A 19,511-nucleotide genomic window follows, 5' to 3' on the forward strand; every position below is an offset into this window, starting at 1 on the left:
GTCGATTAGACATGCGCAAAAACATCCGCCAACCCACAAAGAAGGGTACGTTCACGGGTATCATTACCTGCGCTGTGCAGCCGAACAACTTCTTAACTATCAAACAGCCATTCCATTTTCACTAACAAAAATATATATTTAGGGATAAAGTACAGAAGGACACTCAGTATGGATGAAGAATACGATGTTATTGTTCTCGGGACCGGCCTAACGGTGAGAACTGACAAAAGCAATATAGTACAACCGTCCAACAATGGTCACAGCTACTAACCTAGGTGTGTAGGCTAATCTGTAGGCTAATGTCATGGCCAACAAGCCGCTAACTAACGTTAGTGCTAAATTAGCTTGCTTGCTCGTTTGTTAGATCTCAATTTTCAGATTTTGTTTCTCGGGAAATCGGTGTCTACTATGTTTCTCAGTAGTGTTATCCGAGTGTGGTGATACTTTCCCCAGTCAGCAACAAGGGACAGCTCCCATACAACAGTATTTCCAGTTATTTTCCCTATAGTAAAATGTAGCTAATTAGCTATGCTAAGTAGTTACTGTATCAGCTAGCTAGTTGTGTTGTTAGCTAGCTGGGCTTACATTTTTCTTTACTGTGTTGTTTAAATTGTTTACACATTTAAAACATAAATGACAATTTTTACATTTCTTTTTGTGTAGCTACCTAGCTATCTGACTTATCTTTTTCTTCCATAGGAATGCATTCTGTCTGGCATTATGTCAGTGAAGGGGAAGAAGGTGCTTCATATGGACAGGAACTCTTACTATGGAGCAGAGAGTGCGTCCATCACACCACTGGAAGATGTAAGCAAAGGCACACAAGATGAATATGACCCTTTTCATACTATAATGCCGAACCATACTTGGCTCACTGGGATATTTTCTTTACACATATTCCCTTCCGGCAACTATGGTGGATCCTTAACTAGGCCAGCCCAGTAATTGGTTTAACTTGGCTCAGTAGTGTCAAAAGGGTTTTAGATTATTAACCTTAGGTTCCACAGCCCCCACTGTGTGGTGCTATCACACAGATAGTAATATGTTATATTGTGAATGCTATCACTCACGTCTCAGTGTTATATCAATAGTTGAGGCACAGCTGAGTTTCACATACTCAAAATCTGACAGTTTTATTGTTAAATAAACTAAGTCATTAATGAAATTGATGAAGTAATAATACAAAGTTTAATCATTTATGTTTGTCTTCTTCTTGTCCCCCTCCAGTTGTACAAGCGCTTCAGTCTTCCAGGCAAACCTCCAGAGTCCATGGGAAGAGGTCGGGACTGGAGCGTGGACCTCATCCCAAAGTTTCTGATGGCCAATGGTAGGAAAGCAATGTGGAGTCTATTCAATTCACTAGGATCCCAAACAGAACCAAACGGAATGAAACTGTGAGGAACCAACGTGCATTTGTCCAATAGAAACTTTTGTTTTTGTTGCAAAACGTTTTACATTTGGAGTAAAGGGCTTCTGTTGCACAATGTTTTGCAACTGTTTGCTACGGTCATCGTCTAATGAATACACCCATGGTATTCTAGATATAATCCTCAGTGATGGTTTGTGTTCATTAGCCACGACACAGAAGAAAGGGGACTGTACAGAAAGGGACTACTTGGACTTGTCCAAGAAGACGTTTTCATTTTCTTTTGCAAAATGTAATAAAATGTTTTCCATCGCATGCCCTAATGAACACAACCCACATAAACTACTTTTTATGAATGTTATCAAAGGCCTCTCCCTCAGCAGCTTGTTTTGTCTTGGTATACATCAGGATCGTTTTGACATGTTTTCCATTGCATGCCTTAACAAATATGACCTCTTTTTTTTCTTCTATACCAGGTCAGCTTGTGCGAATGTTGCTGATCACTCAGGTGACCCGTTACTTGGACTTCAAGGTAATCGAAGGCAGCTATGTCTACAAGAAGGGAGCGATCTACAAAGTGCCGGTTACTGAGACAGAGGCACTGGCCTCCAGTGAGTATATCACTGGGATTTTCATTTGCCTTTTTCTATAATATAGGCTATACCAGATGCTTTTATCCAAAGCGACTTACAGTACAGTGAGTGCATACATTTTTTGTAAAGTTTAGAAAAAAAGATTTGTGTCACTCCTAGGCCTGTTGAGGTGCAATATTACCGCCAAACCGGCGGTCGAAAATCATGAAGTCAGTCAAATTCCATGTGACTGTTTAGTCATGGTAATTAGGATTCTCCAATTAGGCTACTCAGCACTCTATTGTCCCTCTAATCACTGACATCGATGCAAATCTAATCAAACACTTAATGAGAGCCCATGAGCTCATGTTGCACAGTAGTTTTGACAGGCTATGCAATTCAGGCTATGCAATAGCCTCTATTAAAAAGAGGATCAGCTTTCTATATTTATTTATCAACTTTCCTAATAAACTCAGCAAAAAAAGAAACGTCCCTTTTTCAGGACCCTGTCTTTAAAAGATCATTCTTAAAAATCCAAATAACTTCACAGATCTTCATTGTAAAGGGTTTAAACACAATGCTTGTTCAATGAAATCATCATTGGGAAACATGTCAATCCCCCCGTTAGAAATATGATTTGCCCAAACGGTAAGCTTCATCTTGAAGGCATCCACTTCGTCCCTCTGTTCAAATCGATTGTGCCCCCGTCCCTTGCTTTGACACAGTGACCGAATTCAGATAACCAATATCTGCCAGGTAGGCAACCATCGTGAGCTACTTCTCACAATCGGAATGTTCAGCCAGAGGTGACTTGTTTTCCGAAAGAAACGCAGCAATCTCCACTTGAAGTGGGTATGTGTGGGGCAAGAACATTATTGTTTTACTCAGTGAGTATGTGCAGCGCGAAAACCCTCTGAGTCCAAACGTAGCTAGCCATTTCATCACTGCACATGCAAAGTCAGCAACAATAAGCGGTGCGGCGGTATCCTTTCAAATATCCTTTCAAAATAAAAGTTTAGGTGCGGCGGTTACCATTCAAAATAATGTATATATATTTTTTATATATTCTTGCACAAGTCCCGCGACACCCCCCCCCCCCCCGTTGAGATTCACTGCTTTAAGAGATACAGTTATGTGTTTTTCCTGTCCTTCATGAGATCACCAAATGAAACACACTCGACATGACTGTCCCTTAAGTGTCCACAGATCATTCCCACATTCTCAAAAGTAGAAATATTGTTTAGTTCTCCCATTTTGGGGATTAGGGGTTTTGAACTAAGAGAAGCTCTTTGTTCTGGTACCAGGTATTTATGACCTGTCGTAAAGTCATAAAACTGTAGAGAGGGGGGGCTATGATTCTCCCCCGAGGGCACGTCATGACAATAGTTTATCAACATTTTAAGCTAAACGTTCTTATCTTTTGCTTCAGGCTCATTGCTAGTGGTTGTATTCATTTTGGGTCTATCGCATCCCACAACTATCCCGGACTATGTTTGGAATATTTATTTCTCGCACAATAGAATAGGTGAACTTTTTTGTACTATGGGGGATAGTAGATTGACATAGGCTAGTGCTTTTGCTGTTCGTTAGGCCAACTCATCTTGTTGGCTGATGAAAAGTAAATCTGGACAATTCATCCAATATCTTCAATAATCGCCTCGGAATTGGATAATGACGCACGCAGTTCAGTCCTCAATGTGTCTGTCTTCACTTGTAGCCTGTGAGAAAGACCCAATCACATGACTGAGAACCATGTGAGTGAGAGGTGCTTCGGCACGCAGTGGGGAGAAGGGAATTATAATTATTATATTCAGCCCAAGGGCATAATGGCCACTGGCTGCATAAAACAAAGCAGAGCTCATGCCTTTCACGCAACTTTTTTCCAAATCATCATTAGAGTCACATTATGCAGCCTTAGAATGTATTAAAAATCAAAACATATAGGCCAACATTTGTATCACAACTTAAGTTACATAAATAACTCTAAATTAAGCATATGAAATTAACTGTTTCTTTGTTAAGAATAGCCGCATGGGCGCACTCCCTCATTGTTTGGAGAAAATATAGGTTCTATTTTATTCAGCTATGTTCAATTGTATTCTTCATACTATAAAATAATTATACAGAATTCTAAGCAAATCTTGTCTGCTAAATGAACTAGTGTAGCCCACAGCCATGTGGCATAGCCAGATCAGGGCCTAACATAAGGACAACTCAGAGTATGCTATTCTGTTCTGAAATACACTACATTTTCTTTAGACCTGTCTAAAATAATGGATTTATTGTGATGGTATAGGCTATATTACATGGATTTATTAGACTTTTTAAAATGTAGATGTTCCAAAGGTCTGCATCAGTGGCTTGTAGGCTTTGCGTGGAAGACAGGACATGCTAGATGTGTTTATGTTAATTAACGGTCAATTACTGTGAGACCGGTAGTTATTTGCTTGACAATCACCAGGTGACACAATTTCATGACCGCCACAGCCCTAGTTATCTTCTCAGTTGCTTATTTTTATAATAACGTGGATTACCTATGCTACTCGATTAGCAAAAGGTTTTATGACGAGTAAATCAAGAATTCTATTAACTTATGCTATACAGAGTGTACAAAACAGCTTTCGTCACCTTGTAGAGTCCATGCCCCGACAAATTGAGACTGTTCTGAGGGCAAAAGTGGGGGGTGCAGTTCAATATTAGGTGTCCAGTAATGTTTTGTACACTGTGTATACCACTTAGCAGAAGCTTTTATCCAAAGTGACTTAAGGTGAGTAAGTGCAGGAATTTAAGCCACAAATGAACCCACAACCTTTCGACTTGAGCCACACAGAACCACATTCTTAGTCTTATTTCAAAAGGTTTTTCTTTTTCTGTCTCACTGACTTTTTTGCACCCGCTCAGGTTTGATGGGGATTTTCGAGAAGAGACGTTTCAGGAACTTCTTGATTTTCGTTGCCAACTATGATGTGAACGACCCCAAAACCATGGAGGGTGTCGACCCCAACAAGGCGACAATGCGTGACCTGTACAAAAAGTTCAGCCTGGGCCAGGATGTGATGGACTTCACTGGCCACGCCCTCGCGCTCTACAGGACAGACGAGTAAGTGGCTGTGTCTGAAATGGCACCCTATTCACAATATATAGTGCACACATTTTTACCAGGGCCCGTAGGGGTCTGGTAAAAAGTAGTGCACTGTATAGGGAATAGGTTGCCTTTTCGGACACAAGACTGTGCCGTCATCACCACCACTACTTGAGTTAAGATGGCACATAGGCTGTTTCACTTCCCTTACTACTTGTGTATCAACTTTAATATATATTTGTATGTTTCTTGCTGTTCTATTTATCATTTTATTTATTGTGAATGCCCATATATGGTAGTAAGTCACATGAAAGATTTGTAGGCACCAATCAATAGCCAAGATAGTCAGCTTTCCGCAAACACCCAGCTTTTGCTGATAGGGGTACCGTTCTCATACCAGACTGAATTGAATAAAACAAATCTAATAGGGTCCCCAAATATGCGGACTTTACAATTTAACAAGTGTCAAATTTAAAATATTTAGAAGCATTTATTATGGCTTATTCATGAATGTTATAACGAAGTGTTATAATCACATTGTTTGATCTCTCAGCTACCTGGACCAGCCCTGCATCGACACCATCAACAGGATTAAGCTCTACAGTGAGTCTCTGGCCAGATACGGCAAGAGTCCTTACCTCTACCCTCTCTATGGCCTGGGGGAGCTGCCACAAGGCTTTGCCAGGTAAGATTCACTTGTTTACCTCCTCCCTGCCATTATCATTTGTCCGTCTTAAGCCTTTTGGTTGATGAACCCAAGGTTTAATTCCTGCAGGGATCACATACTCACACTGAAAATGTGTACACTCACTGCACCATAAGTTTAAAAGCGTCTGCTCAGTGGCACTAATAATATGAACCCATCCCATGCTCCACTATTCACCAGTGTCTTTGAATTTATCTCTCTTCCTCTAGGTTGAGTGCTATCTATGGTGGGACCTACATGCTGAACAAGCCCATAGAGGAGATTGTTATGGAGAATGGAAAGGTAGTGGGGGTCAAGTCAGAGGGAGAGGTGAGATTTTGTCAAATGTGTATATATAAAATATTGTTTGATATTAGTTCTTAATGGCGATTTAATAAGGGCGGTGTATACAACCAACACATTTTGAATGTTTCCAGATGGAAGTTGGCTAACCCTATACCTTACCCAAAACGTAAACTTCACCCTTACTCTAACCCATCCTAACCTTAACTATAACCCTAACCACTACCATCTCTCCTTCCCTCTCTAGATAGCCCGCTGTAAGCAGCTGATCTGTGACCCCAGCTACATCATGGACAGAGTCAGCAAGGTCGGCCAAGTGGTCCGTATCATCTGTGTCATGAGCCACCCCATCAAGAACACCGGCGACGTCAACTCCTGCCAGATCATCATCCCTCAGATCCAGGTCAACAGGAAACATGGTGAGACTACTGGATACCTAGCCTACATAAATACTTAATAATATATTCGTAACCATACATACCACATTCATAAGCAGTAGATAAGCGTTTCATAAATCCTTGTGTTGAAATGAAGTTGTCACAGAAATATGTTGTGGCTTTTTGAATGGTATTGACCGTGTTCATTAGGCACCAAATAGAATAAAAAAATGGGGAGGGACCTGGAAAAAATGCCAATTTTCAGTTTCAAAACATTTTGCTAGTTTTTATATCCTACTGAACACCGCCTAGTAGAGCTTAGTGAATAATATGTCACTGATCTGTTGTGTTTTCATTTTAGACATCTACGTGTGTATGATCTCCTCGGCCCACAACGTGGCAGCGCAGGGCAAGTACATTGCCATCGCCAGCAGCGTAGTGGAGACCAATGACCCAGAGAAGGAGCTCAAACCAGCCCTGGATCTATTGGAGCCCATTGAACAGAAGTAGGTCTTTGATTCTATGATACTATACAGTGCATTCGGAAAGTTTTCAGACCCCTTCCCTTTTTCCACATTTTGTTACGTTACAGCCTTATTCTAAAATGGATTAAATAACATTTCCTCATCAATCTACACACAATACTCCATAATGACAAAGCGAAAACAGGTTAAGACATTTTTTCAAGTTTATTCAAAATAAAAAAACAGAAGTACCTTATTTACTTAAGTATTCAGACCCTTTGCTATGAGACTTGAAATTGAGCTCAAGTGCCATTGATTCCATTGATTATCCGTGAGATGTTTCTACAACTTGATTGGAGTCCACCTGTGGTAAATTCAATTGATTGGACATGATTTGGAAAGGCACACACCTGTCTCTATTAGGTCCCACAGTTGACAGTGCATGTCAGAGCAAAAACCAAGCCATGAGGTTGAGGGAATTGTCATAGAGCTCCGAGACAGGATTATGTCGAGGCACAGATCTGGGGAAGGGTACCAAAAAAGGTACAGCATTGAAGGTCCCCAGGAACACCGTGGCCTACATTATTCTTAAATGGAAGACGTTTGGAACCACCAAGACTCTTCCTAAAGTTGGCCGCCCGGCCAAACTGAGCAATCGGGGGAGAAGGGCCTTGGTCAGGGAGGTGACCAAGAACCTGATGGTCACTCTGACAGAGATCCAAAGTTCCTCTGTGGAGATGGGAGAACCTTCCAGAAGGACAACCATCTCTGCAGCACTCCACCAATCAGGCCTTTATGGTAGAGTGGCCAAACGGAAGCCACTCCTCAGTAAAAGGCACATGACAGCCCGCTTGGAGTTTTCCAAGGGCACCTCAAGACTCTCATACCATGAGAAACAAGATTCTCTGTTCTGATGAAACCAAGATTGAACTTTTTGGTCTGGAGGAAAGATGGCATTATCCCTACGGTGAAGCATGGTGGTGGCAGCATCATGCTGTGGGGATGTTCTTCAGTGGCAGGGACTGGGAGACTAGTCAGGATCGAGGGAAAGATGAACGGAGCAAAGTACAGAGAGATCCTTGATGAAAACCTGTTCCAGGGCACTCAGGACCTCAGACTGGGGCGAATGTTTCCAACAGGACAACAACCCTAAGCACACAGCCAAGACGGCGCAGGAGTGGCTTCAGGACAAGTCTCTGAATGTCCTTGAGTGGCCCAGCCAGAGCCCGGACTTGAACCCGATCGAACATCTCTGGAGAGACCTAAAAATAGCTCTGCAGCGATGCTCCCCATCCAACCTGACAGAGCTTGAGAGGATCTGCAAAGAAGAATGGGAGAAACTCCCCAAATACAAGTGTGCCAAGCTTGTAGTGTCATACCCAAGAAGACTCGAGGCTGTAATCGCTGCCAAAGTACTGCACAAAGGGTCTGAATACTTATGTAAATGTTTTATTTAAGTTTCTTTTTTATACATTGACATTTTTGCTAATGTCATTATGGTGTATTGTGTGTAGATTAAAGGGGGGGAAAACTGTTTTCATGAATTTTAGAATAAGGCTGTAACATAACAAAATGTGGAATAAGTCAAGGTGGTCTGAATACTTTCCAAATGCACTGTAGTATGTTATACTACTAGCACAAGGGCTCACATCACTGGAATTCAATGCTGTAATATTATTTTCGCATGACTGAGGTGTAAAGCACTTTGTTGGTTCCAAATTCATGTTTCCTTACCCTGTTGAAACCTTCTCTCCTCAGGTTTGTGAGCATCAGCGATCAGTATGCACCAACTGACATGGGAGAAGACAGCCAGGTGAGTGCATATTTCCTAGTCCTCTTGTTGGGCTGCACTTTGAAATCGACAGGAGGCGCAAACATTTTCTGAACACTAACCACGTTTCCATACAGTTTTTATACGAGTAAAGTCATATTTAAAAAAAAAAATAAGTAGAGCTGTAATGGAAACAGGAAGTTTTGGTGTAATTTTATAAATGCCGACAGATAATTTGTTCGTTCGACATGGTGGGATCTTTTTGTGTCTGAAATGGCGGTGGTAACGACTTTATGTAAAAATATTGATATAAAAACCAGCATATCGAGGTAAATTTGGAGTCAAGTGATATGGTGTGTGGTCCTCCCACTACGACTTGGGAAACCATGCAGTTATATTAGGCTACAGATGAAACACTATAAATGATGATAATGCGGGGTGATAAGTTTGATGCTGCTTTCCAATAAATATCAAGGGTCTTATTCTGGTGACATGATTGATGCTTGACTGCCGTTTGACAAATAAAAATGTTCTCGCTCTTATCCATAATAATCTTATAATGTAGACTAGCCAACCCACACAGCCTACCCGCACTACAGTATCTGCAAGATATTGGCTAGAGCGCAGGTGCCAAGACCAGGAGTAGGCACATTTTGCTATATAACATACATTTATTTTTTAGGTAGAGTTGGAAACGCATTGAATTTTAGATTTTTATTTGCTACATGAACATTTAAGTGAAAAAGTACATTGTGCACTGATTTTTATCGGCTACACATCCATTTGGTGGAAACATAGCACTGGTGGGAAAATCCTGATATTTTCTTGGTTCATTTTAGAATATTCGCATGAAAATCTGTCGCCAATTGGATGGAAACCTAGCTATAGACTTACTTAGCCTATTCATTCATAGGCCTGTAGACATGTTTTGTATACATCATTTGTTTAGACTTTTTTCCCCCCTTTTTCCCTTCTATGCATCTGGGATATCTGCAGATATTTATCTCCCGCACGTATGATGCAACGACCCACTTCGAGACCACCTGTGACGACATCAAGGACATCTACAAGCGCGTGATGGGCACTGAGTTTGACTTTGCAGAGATGGAGCGCACGAAGAATGACATCTTTGGAGACGCAGGTGATCAGTGATAGTATAGTGTAAGCAACATGTTAGTGTCCAGACAGCTCCAAATCTTAACAAACTGGTTTATAATCCAAAGGCATTGTTGGAATCTGTATCTATGACCCTTTAAAACAACGGAAATATGTTTGTAGAAAAAAATAAAGAAATATTTTGGATGGCTGCGTTTTTATAATGAATTTGACAGTTGGTTAAGAACATGCAATGATCACATTGTGTACCATCATGAAGGTTTCTTCAAATTCTGACATGTGAATGTCGCCAAAGAGCTTTATTCAGGGGTTTATACGTAGTCAATAATTGTGATATAAATTGTATTTTTACATAAGGCAATATTCTGTGTTAAAGTGAAATAAACAATTATTTTATCTGTAATCGAGAAAATAACCTTGGTCACTCTTTTTCTGTGTGTGTATGTCAAAAAAGACAGGGAACATTTAGTCAATTTCTTTATCGCAAAGGTGCAATAAATGTATTTACAAACATACAAATAAATACACTAACACAGAGCTTGTGCATTGAAGCGGATGTCATCGTTAATCTATACAGAATCTACCTGTCATAGAAAATTATTAAGAATAAATAAATCTACACAAAATGTTACTAAATAGTGCAATGATCTACACTAAGGAACCCCCCAAAAAAGAGACTAAAACAGCAATACACAAAGCCTTGCTATAAACAATTTACAGATAATTATTTTAATCTTACACCACAATGATTTAGATCAGTGTGTCAAATTCCCAATGACTCCCTAAAAAGCAGATTTTGGAGTGAAGGGGCATCCCCTTTCTGTGTGTGGTTCTTCTCGAGGTTACAAGGTTTCCCTTGCCACTGTTCTTCTGCTTGCTCTTTGGAGTCTGGGTCAGGTTCATTTAAATCACTTGGTGACAGCTGTTGATAATGTACACTGAATTTCTGTCTGTAATAAATCCTTTTTGTGGGGAAAAACTAATTCTTATTGGCTGGGCCTGGCTCCCCAGTAGGTGGGCCTGGCTGCCAAGTGGATGGACCTGGTTTCCAAGTGGGTGGGCCATGGCTGCACCCCTGACCAGTCAGGTGAAATCCATAGATTAGGGCCTAATTAATTAATTTAAATTGACTAATTTCCTTACATGAACTGTAACTGAGTAAAATCTTTGAAATTGTTGCATGTTGCATTTTATATTTTTGTTCAGTATAAAAAGGGCTTTATAAATCAAATTTGATTGATGTACTGAAGACTTCTGTCAGGCTTTCCTGTCAGTTTAAGAAATAGTGCAATTGTCACTCTGAGAAATCAGCAAGAAGGAGTTAATATTCATTGTGAATATCCCATGTTTTGCAAACGCTTTGTCTGCCGTTGTGTCTGCAAAATAAATAAATAATTGTCAGAAACTAGCATTCTTGCGACTAAGAATCCCTATGTATTACAAAAATTGAAATTCTTTCAATGTTAAAGGTCCTAATTACCCCCAATCAACCCCAAAATACTAGAGCTAATCTTAACGAATGCAGTATAGGGAAAAAGTCTGATCTCTCACCAGTTATAAATACAGGTAGACGAGCTGATACATTCTGGACCTGCAGGCGGATTAGACAGTGGAGGTAGTTGGGTCGTGTCCTTGAAATGACGTCACATTCATGGTAGGGTAAGACCTCAACCATTCCAGCCTCCTGGCAGATGTCCATGAAGCTCTTTTTACCCTGTGCCTCAGCACTAGAACTGTAGAGGGAGGAATGATCAGTTCTGGCAGTTCATTTGAATCTTAGTTTCCTTGAATTACAAAAATGACACTGGCTTGGATTCAAACAAACACAGTGGTTTGACTACCTGCACTGTGATGAACAATTACAAGCGCAAGAATAAGCTTACCGTGCGTTCTCTTTCAGCTTCCGGCTGTCTTTGTAGTGCAAGAGCCATTTCCACTTCCCCTTTTTATTCAGCCCCTCCAGGAAACCAGACATTTTCTTAATGTTGCCTGGGAGAAAGAAAGAGACATTGAGTAACTCACACACATCTATGCAATGTTGGAGGGGACATCATAGCCTGGCCCCAGATCTGTTTCATGCCAAACATCGGCCACAGCAGTTGGCAAGATGACACAAACTGATCTGGGACCAGGCTAGGGACATCATAGTTGCTTATAGAGATTGACAGTTGTGGAAACATAATGAAATGTAACAAATGCACTTTGTTCTCTTGCAAATTGTGAAGTGTCCATACTGAGACTGAGTGTGTCCAGTGCTGCTCCCTCAAACACCACAAAACCGCCTTTGCTGAAGAGTTCTTGGTGAGTCAGGTTCACAATGTCATCAGGACGGTCAATACCAGCAAACAACACATTCTGAGACTTCTTCAATTCAAGCAAGTGAGGGACCTGAGGGTGAAACAGAAATCTCAAAATGACGACAATGTAACAACGAAAACCGATTCAAAAGGCTGGATTTCAAACCTGGATTGCTTATTCTTTTCCAGGAGTTTGAGATACTTTTATAAGTCTACAACAGTCTTACCTCACAAATGTGTTCAGCAATATCTTCGTTCCTCAAGATAATGTATAGAGGGGATGAGGGAGTATCCTTTCCAAGGCAGAATTGAGACTCTTCTACTGTTATGTGTCCCTCTGCTTCTAACAGCTCCTACAAAAATAACAAGCTTGTTTTTAAACATGGTGCAAGAATGAACTTTGGCTTTCATTGTTGTACAGCTTATGGTACGGTTTCGTACCCTGGTCCCAGATCTGTTTGCGCTGCATAGGCTATGGTCATTTGTGACTGACCATAGAAGTTGGCAAGACAGCACAAACTGATCTAGGACCAGTCGAACATTTACGTTCATCTTACCTTTGTCTCTTTGAAGAATGGGTCATCTGATGTCACCAGTATGTAGAACCTGAACTTGTTCTTACATGACTGTTTCACAACAGAATTCAGATTATCATGCAGGCTGTCATACATGTCCTTCTTCATCTGACCACAGAAGTCTTTGTCTTTGCTTGGGGCTCGAGACTTTGGCAAACTGTTCCTCTTTGCTTCTTCTCTCTTGAGTCTCTCAGTTCTGTGTGGGTACTTTCTGCCTGCACAGACCTCAGTCATCATGGCATGGTACGCCTTGAAACTTTCCGCCACCAGATCTGAAACTTTGACATGCGTCATCTCACTGCCCTTTGTATAGGAGAGTTTTTGAAGATGCTGTGGCATATCTCTGTCTGTTTCTTCAGGCATACCCTTCCTTTCAGGCATATCTATTTTTAACTTCTGCCCTGCGAGTGAAGGTAGTCCCTCCCAGTGTTCCTCCGAGCTTTCCTGTTCCTGCAGGCTGGAAAAGTGCACTGTCACAGCCGGGCTACAGGAGGAAGCTCTTTCTTCTACATTTGACCTGTGGTGTCTTGATCGGTTGTACCTGCTGCTGCTACTCTTCCTTTTACGTTTTAGCATGTGGTTCATTCTCTCTGAGAAGATGAGGGTCTCCAGATCCACAGAAGACTGAGTGAGGTCAGATTCATCAGCGTTGTGTGTATCATCCCACCTCTTGGAGAACTCCACAAAACTGCTCGAGCCCTGTCTGTTTGAGTTCGGAACTGTCCGTGTGTGCATGCTTGTTGAAGGTTTCAGAACGGGATAGTTTTCATAGGTGATTCTGTTTCCTTTGTGGTCCAAAACTGTAACTAGGCATGGCTTTGCAAATGAGGAAACGTCCTCGTGCTCATCGTCCAAATTGATTTGGCTTTTGGAGGTGTTCCTACTCCTCTCTGACCTACAATACTTTAACCAGTCCTGTTTGTTCTCTTCCATATGGGTAAATATTTTGTCTGATTCTTCAGACTGGAAGGTGACTGAAGAGGAAGTGCCTTGCTTGCTGAAGTCCAAAACATCATCAAATTCCCGTTTATCCCATTGCTGATACTGGCGTAAAGAGTTGATGAAGTCAAGTTTTGTTTTATTCAACTGGGATGTATTACTTGTGTGTTGGTCATCTGATATCCAATTTTTCTCTAGACTAGATTCAATGTTGTCTTGCTCTACGGCCTCACTTTCATCCATAACGTAATCTTGCAAACTTGCAATCTGTCTCCTCATTTCGCTGACATATGGTGTGTTATAAGGGTGAGGATTAGTGTTTGAGTGGACAGGGGCATCGGTTTGTTTGCTTTTGAGAACATCTGAAGACATAGGGTCAATATTCGTCTGTCCTTCTTTCCAGCTGTACTCGCCTCTGCTGCCTTCACTCTTGGAGAGATTCACAGCCATGGCAAGCTGTTGGCTGTATGGATGGGGCTCAGTAAAGTTGTGCCCTGAAAGGTTCTGAGAAGCTGCTGTAGGTCCACTTCCTCCTGGGATACTCTGACAGATGGACTGTATGATCATCTCTGTTGAGGCAGGACACAAGTTAGTGTCTCCTTCCAAAGCGATTTCACTCAAGTCCCGAGTTAATGTTCTTTCTGTTGTTTCATTGGACAGGACTTCAAGGTGGATTGATGGCACAGAGAATGCTGCTTTCTGTGTTAAGGTGCTATGGGTTTTGGGATAGGAGTCAGGGAACCTATGCAGTGAATCGTGACTTGAAAGAGCATACAGGTCTTGTTCAGCAGGGGTAAGTCGCATATTTGAATAAGGATTGTAATCGTTTTTTTCCTTTGAAGAAGTATAGGGAGTGTTGAGAGGTGTGCTAGTGGCGATTGGCTTCTTGCGGGGTTCAGTCCATAATTGAGAGAACTGTTTACCAATGGCTTCCAGATGATTTGGTTTGCTATTGTTGTTGCTGGATTTACGCAACTCATGCAACATATTCGCTACAGTGCTAGGGCTGCTACCAAGACTTGGTTCATGTGGTTCACGATAAGCCTTTTCATTTTCAATAAGAGCAAGACCACTATTGAGGTTGGGACTGTTGGTGTCTTTTGAATCAGGCAAAGAAAACGTCTTCGGTGTGTGATGGACATAAGACAATTCTGTAACGAAAGGTGGCTCATCTTGTGTAGGTGTTGGGCATCTGCTGAGGGGTTTGCTGACCCCACCGGCATCGCAGATAACCAAGCGGCCACTGTCGATGTCAGGAATCGGAATGTAACCATTGTCCACGATAGGGGTTGGGCATCTACTGACAGATTCAGTTCCCTTTGAAGCTATTCTAAACATTTCACCTGAAAACAAGTTATCCCCATGACACACTGAAGATATTGGTGTCTCTTTCTGACACAGGTGAATGTCGTGCCCCTCTGGGTGCATGAAATCCTTGCTATCCTTCTCTACTCCAATGAATGGTAATTCTACTCCAATAAATGGTATTTCTATCTGAGCACGCACTGTCTCTGATGTCTGACTGTGTGAATGTAGAATATCTGTGTGTGAGATATCTTCCCTGGGAATTCCTACTCCAATCAGTGGTATTTCTACCTGGCCTGTCAGTACTTCTGATGTCTCGTCTTGAGAATGTTGGGGTCCTTGTGTGTCAATATCAGATTTACTCTGACCCGATATTGATATCTGTTTCTGATCTTTAGAATCCCTAATGCCATTGAAATCAGTCTCAACTACTGTTGTTTTAGCCTCTCCTGAAACATCCTTGGACTGACTGGGTGTGTCGAACTCACCTACACAAGGCGTGTTCCCATCACATAGTGGAAATACTCTCGTGGTCAGTACCTCATCTTTAGATTTAATCTCACCCTGCATCTCTAGCAGTACTCTAGTAGTGCCAACAGAAACATTCCCAACCTGCTCCATTGGTTGTACCTCATCGGTGGAAGCATTTCTATCGTTCACTGCAGTGGGTTCTTCGTCTACATACAGCTTGCTATACATTTTCACAGGTAGTGTCGAATCATTCCCACCATGCACCACTGACGGTGTTTCTTTTTGGGAATCATTTCCATTATGTGATATCTCTGGTGGTGTTTCAGCCACAGAATTATTCCCACCACATACTGCAGGTGCTGCTTTATCTCCTGAATCGTTTTCATAATTCACCACTGGTAGAGCCTCATCTCTAGTATCATTCCCTTCCTGCAATGCAGTTTGCACCTCATTTTTGGAGTTCCCATCATCCCGTGACACATCTTTGGGAATATTTTCATCATGCATTTCTTTGAGTGCCTTATCAATGGAATCATTCCCAGCAGGTTGTGCATTGATTTCCTTGTTTGTGGTGTCTTTCCCAACATGCACTGCTTGTGATTTTGCTGCTTCAACAGAATCCTTCATGCTATGATATGCGTTGTGCGTTTTTGACTCACTGCCATCACAGATGGCAACGTCAGACCCATCTCTGGATTCACTTGCATTACGCTCAACTCTGTCAGCCATATTGGTAATGTCACCATCCCCCAGCACCTCTGTGCATGACATTGTTTTGACTGAATCGTTATCTTTAACTTGTTGCGCCTCATCAACATCTTTAGATTCCATGGTTTTAAGACTTGCTATGTTTTGTTCTCCATCATGGCTCCTCTCTTTCTTTTGGATTTCCTTTTTGGCTTTGCCCTCCAAACCCTGGGCAATTCTTTGAGTCTCCAGGGCCTTTTCTGGATTAATGTACACACTTGCTGCCTGTTCACACAAGAGAATGTACGATCCATCACTTTCCAAAGATCTTCTGTTAGGGGACACATCATTTTGGAGGGTACCATTGCTGTCATTCTCATGGTTGTTAGTTTCATCATCATCCAGTTCACTCGCTTTGTCTGACATCATGCTGTCCACACGGTCTCTGTAAACCTGAAGAGAAAAGAGACAAGCAAAATAAACAATTATGTGTATTATGTCAACAAAATATTTATTGGAAAACATTTGTGCTTTACATATATATTTATTTTCTAACCTTTAACTCAAGACCTGTACTTTGTTTGTGAAAAGAGATGATTTCCTTGTGGAGTCCACTTTCTGGTTGGTATACTGAAGGATTTTTTAAATCTATTCTTTGCTTGGACTCAGGGGAATCCTTTGTGTCTACAGTGAAATCTAACACAGTCGAGGTTGTTTTCACTGAAAGGTCCAATACCTCAGGTTCCAAGCTTAATGGTTGTGATTCTTTTTTACCCACATTACTAAGGTCCAAAACTTCAGGTTCTGGGATCCTGGAAAGGGCAATATAAGCAGGGGAACTTGTCTTGGTCTCAGATGTAACCTGGGCTTGTACCATTCCATGATCCACTTCTGTAGAATCTTTTTCCTCCATACATAGAAGACTTGGGTCTGCCTGGAAGAATCTAGCAGTGGACCTGCTGTAGAAAAGACCTATCCACATGTGGATGATGAGCTGAACCTGTTCGTTTGTGTCGTCAATGTTGAAATCCCATGGGCTATACAGAGAGAGGGTGCAGAGGGGTGAAGGAAAGGGACACAGAGAAATCAAAATCCAGTTAAACAATTAGTCTGTTGAGTAATATAGAATAAGCTTTCTGTCTCTAGCAAGCTCTTCACTTATGCATCTAGTAGTTAGAAGAAAAAAACTAAAGACATTTTTATTTACACTGAGCAAAATTATAAATGCAACATGTAGTGTTGGTCCCATGTTTCATGAGCTGAAATAAAAGATCCCAGAAATGTTCCTTACGCACAAGAAGCTTCTCTCAAATGTTTTGCACAAATTTGTTTACATCCCTGTTTGTGAGCATTCCTACTTTGCCAAGATAATCCATCTACGTGACAGGTGTCGCATATCAAGAAGCTGATTAAACAGCATGATAATTACACAAGTGCACCTTGTGCTGGGGACAATAAAAGGTCACTTAAATGTGCAGTTATGTCACACAACACAATGATACAGATGTCTCAAGTTTTTAGGAAGCGTGCAATTGGCATGCTGACTGCAGGAATGTCCACCAAAGCTGTTTCCAGATAATTGAATGTTAATTTCTCTCTACCATAAACCGCCTCCAATGTCGTTTTAGAGAATTTGGTAGTATGTTCAACCAGCCTCACAACCGCGGACCACTGTCAGAAACCGTCTCAGGGAAGCTCATCTGCGTGCTCATCATCCTCACCAGGGTCTTCCTGACTGCAGTTCGGCATCATAACCGACTTCAGTGGGCAAATGCTCACCTCCGATGGCCACTGGCACACTGGAGAAGTGTGAACGTCACGGATGAATAGACGGCAGATAGCATGTACGGTGTCGTTTGGGTGATCTGTTTCCTGATGTGTGAACACAGTGCCCCATGGTGGTGGTGGGGTTATGGTATGGGCAGGCATAAGCTACGGACAACGAACAGAATTTAATTTTAGCGATGGCAATTTGAATGCACAGAGATACCGTGACGAGATCCTGAGGCCCATTGTCGTGCCATTCATCCACTAACATCACCTCATGTTTCAGCATGATAATGCACAGCCCCATGTCGCAAGGATCTGTACACAATCCTGGAAGCTGAAAAGGACCCTGTTTTTCCTTGGCCTGCATACTCACCAGGCATGTCACCCATTGAGCATGTTTGGGATGCTCTGGATCGACGTGTATGACAGCGTGTTTCAGTTCCCGCCAATATCCAGCAATTTTGCACAGACAATGAAGAGGAGTGGGACAGTATTCCACAGGCCACAATCAACAGCCTGATCAACTCTATGCAAAGGAGATGTGTGGCGCTGCATGAGGCAAATGGTGGTCACACCAGATACTGACTGGTGTTCTGATCCACGGCCCTACCTTTTTTAAGGTATCTATGACCAACAGATTCATATCTGTATTCCCAGCCATTGAAATCCATAGATTAGGGCCTAATGCATTTATTTAAATTGACTGATTTCCTTATATGAAGTGTAACTTTTTGAAATTGTTGCATGTTGTGTTTATATTTTTGTTCAGTGTAAATTACAAATTCTAAGTACATACCCATGTAGGGCTCTAATAACTGTTTTATCCATAGGGTCGTTGGTAAACTTGCTGTCTGAATTAAAGTCATAGTTTTCCTTCCACAGCCTTGTCACTTGAACTGAGCTGTCTTTTTCGATGAACCGCCGTAAGCGCCGGAACTTCTGCCTGCGTCCAATGCCTTTCATCATGGATTCTGGAGCCATCCCGGGTTCCTCCCCGAGTTCCTTCCTGTTCTGGTCCTGCTCCTGACACAGGACGGCCCGTAATGCTTGAGTTCCGTCATCATAGACCATATCCTTGCGATGCGGCTGAAGTCCCTCTGAAATGGGGACTTGGAGGGTTGAACCTGACAAACCCAATAGTAGAGAGGAGGATGGCGGCAGTGAGTAAGAATGCTCTTGTGAGACTAACACAACCCGCTCCCCACTCCCCACCACCAGCCCCTTGGGTGACGGAGACTGAGGGGGAAGTTTAAGCCTAGCAGCAGAAGGCTGCTTCAGCAGTGCATGAAGGACAGACTCTGGTTCACCATCTGGCTCATGAGGAGAGCCACCATCTTTGACACTGTTGTCACTTATTACCAAACTTGGACAGCATTCTTGTTGCTGAAGAGCCAGGTGGTCTGACTGCTGTTCCAGTACTTTGTCGTTACTGGTACTGAGGGCCAAATCGGCCAAAAGGGTCAGAGCATCTGCTGGTGGGCATGATGCATCACTGGCATCTTTCTTCACTGTGCGAGGCCTACCCCTACTGACAACACGCCTGACATCAGGGTTAAGTGTCAGTAGTTGGGAGGACATAGGTTGTGCAACTTTCTCTTTTTCAAAAGAAGCTGCTGTGTGATAGTGCAACCACCCTGTAGAAACAAAAGAGAACAGAGAAAAGAGACAGAAGAAACAGTATGAAAACAAAAAACACGAAGTAGCGCATAGTGATAATTAATACTTTGAAAT

The 19,511-nt window shown here is 42.0% G+C and overlaps 2 protein-coding genes across 4 annotated transcripts in view; one reads left to right on the top strand and one right to left on the bottom strand.

Moving 5' to 3' along the window:
- Positions 1-10: 10 nt before the first annotated feature.
- LOC106573065 (rab GDP dissociation inhibitor beta) lies at positions 11-10,151 on the top strand. Its single transcript, XM_014147731.3, has 11 exons — positions 11-213; positions 700-807; positions 1,228-1,327; positions 1,843-1,977; positions 4,840-5,038; positions 5,574-5,705; positions 5,936-6,035; positions 6,256-6,427; positions 6,747-6,891; positions 8,608-8,662; positions 9,617-10,151. The coding sequence occupies exons 1-11, from the start codon at positions 169-171 to the stop codon at positions 9,770-9,772; spliced, it is 1,347 nt and encodes a 448-aa protein (XP_014003206.1). The 5' UTR covers positions 11-168; the 3' UTR covers positions 9,773-10,151.
- Positions 10,152-10,200: 49 nt separating this feature from the next.
- tasor2 (transcription activation suppressor family member 2) overlaps positions 10,201-19,511 on the bottom strand; it is a 32,375-nt gene continuing 23,064 nt past the window's right edge. Inside the window, exons 15-22 of one of the 3 annotated variants that reach the window (XM_014147727.3) lie at positions 18,577-19,414; positions 16,885-17,047; positions 12,591-16,463; positions 12,261-12,386; positions 11,971-12,124; positions 11,620-11,725; positions 11,288-11,469; positions 10,201-11,112 (exon numbers count right to left, since the gene is read on the bottom strand). In XM_014147727.3, coding sequence (XP_014003202.3) covers positions 11,012-11,112; positions 11,288-11,469; positions 11,620-11,725; positions 11,971-12,124; positions 12,261-12,386; positions 12,591-16,463; positions 16,885-17,047; positions 18,577-19,414 — 5,543 coding nt within the window. In that variant the 3' untranslated portion in view covers positions 10,201-11,011. Of the gene's footprint in view, positions 11,113-11,287; positions 11,470-11,619; positions 11,726-11,970; positions 12,125-12,260; positions 12,387-12,590; positions 16,464-16,566; positions 17,048-18,576; positions 19,415-19,511 lie in introns of all 3 variants that reach the window. The other 2 variants (XM_014147726.3, XM_014147728.3) reach the window with 2 other exon arrangements.

This window comes from Salmo salar, chromosome 16, assembly GCF_965601325.2.
Source record: "Salmo salar chromosome 16, fSalSal1, whole genome shotgun sequence".
NCBI lineage: Eukaryota > Metazoa > Chordata > Actinopteri > Salmoniformes > Salmonidae > Salmo > Salmo salar.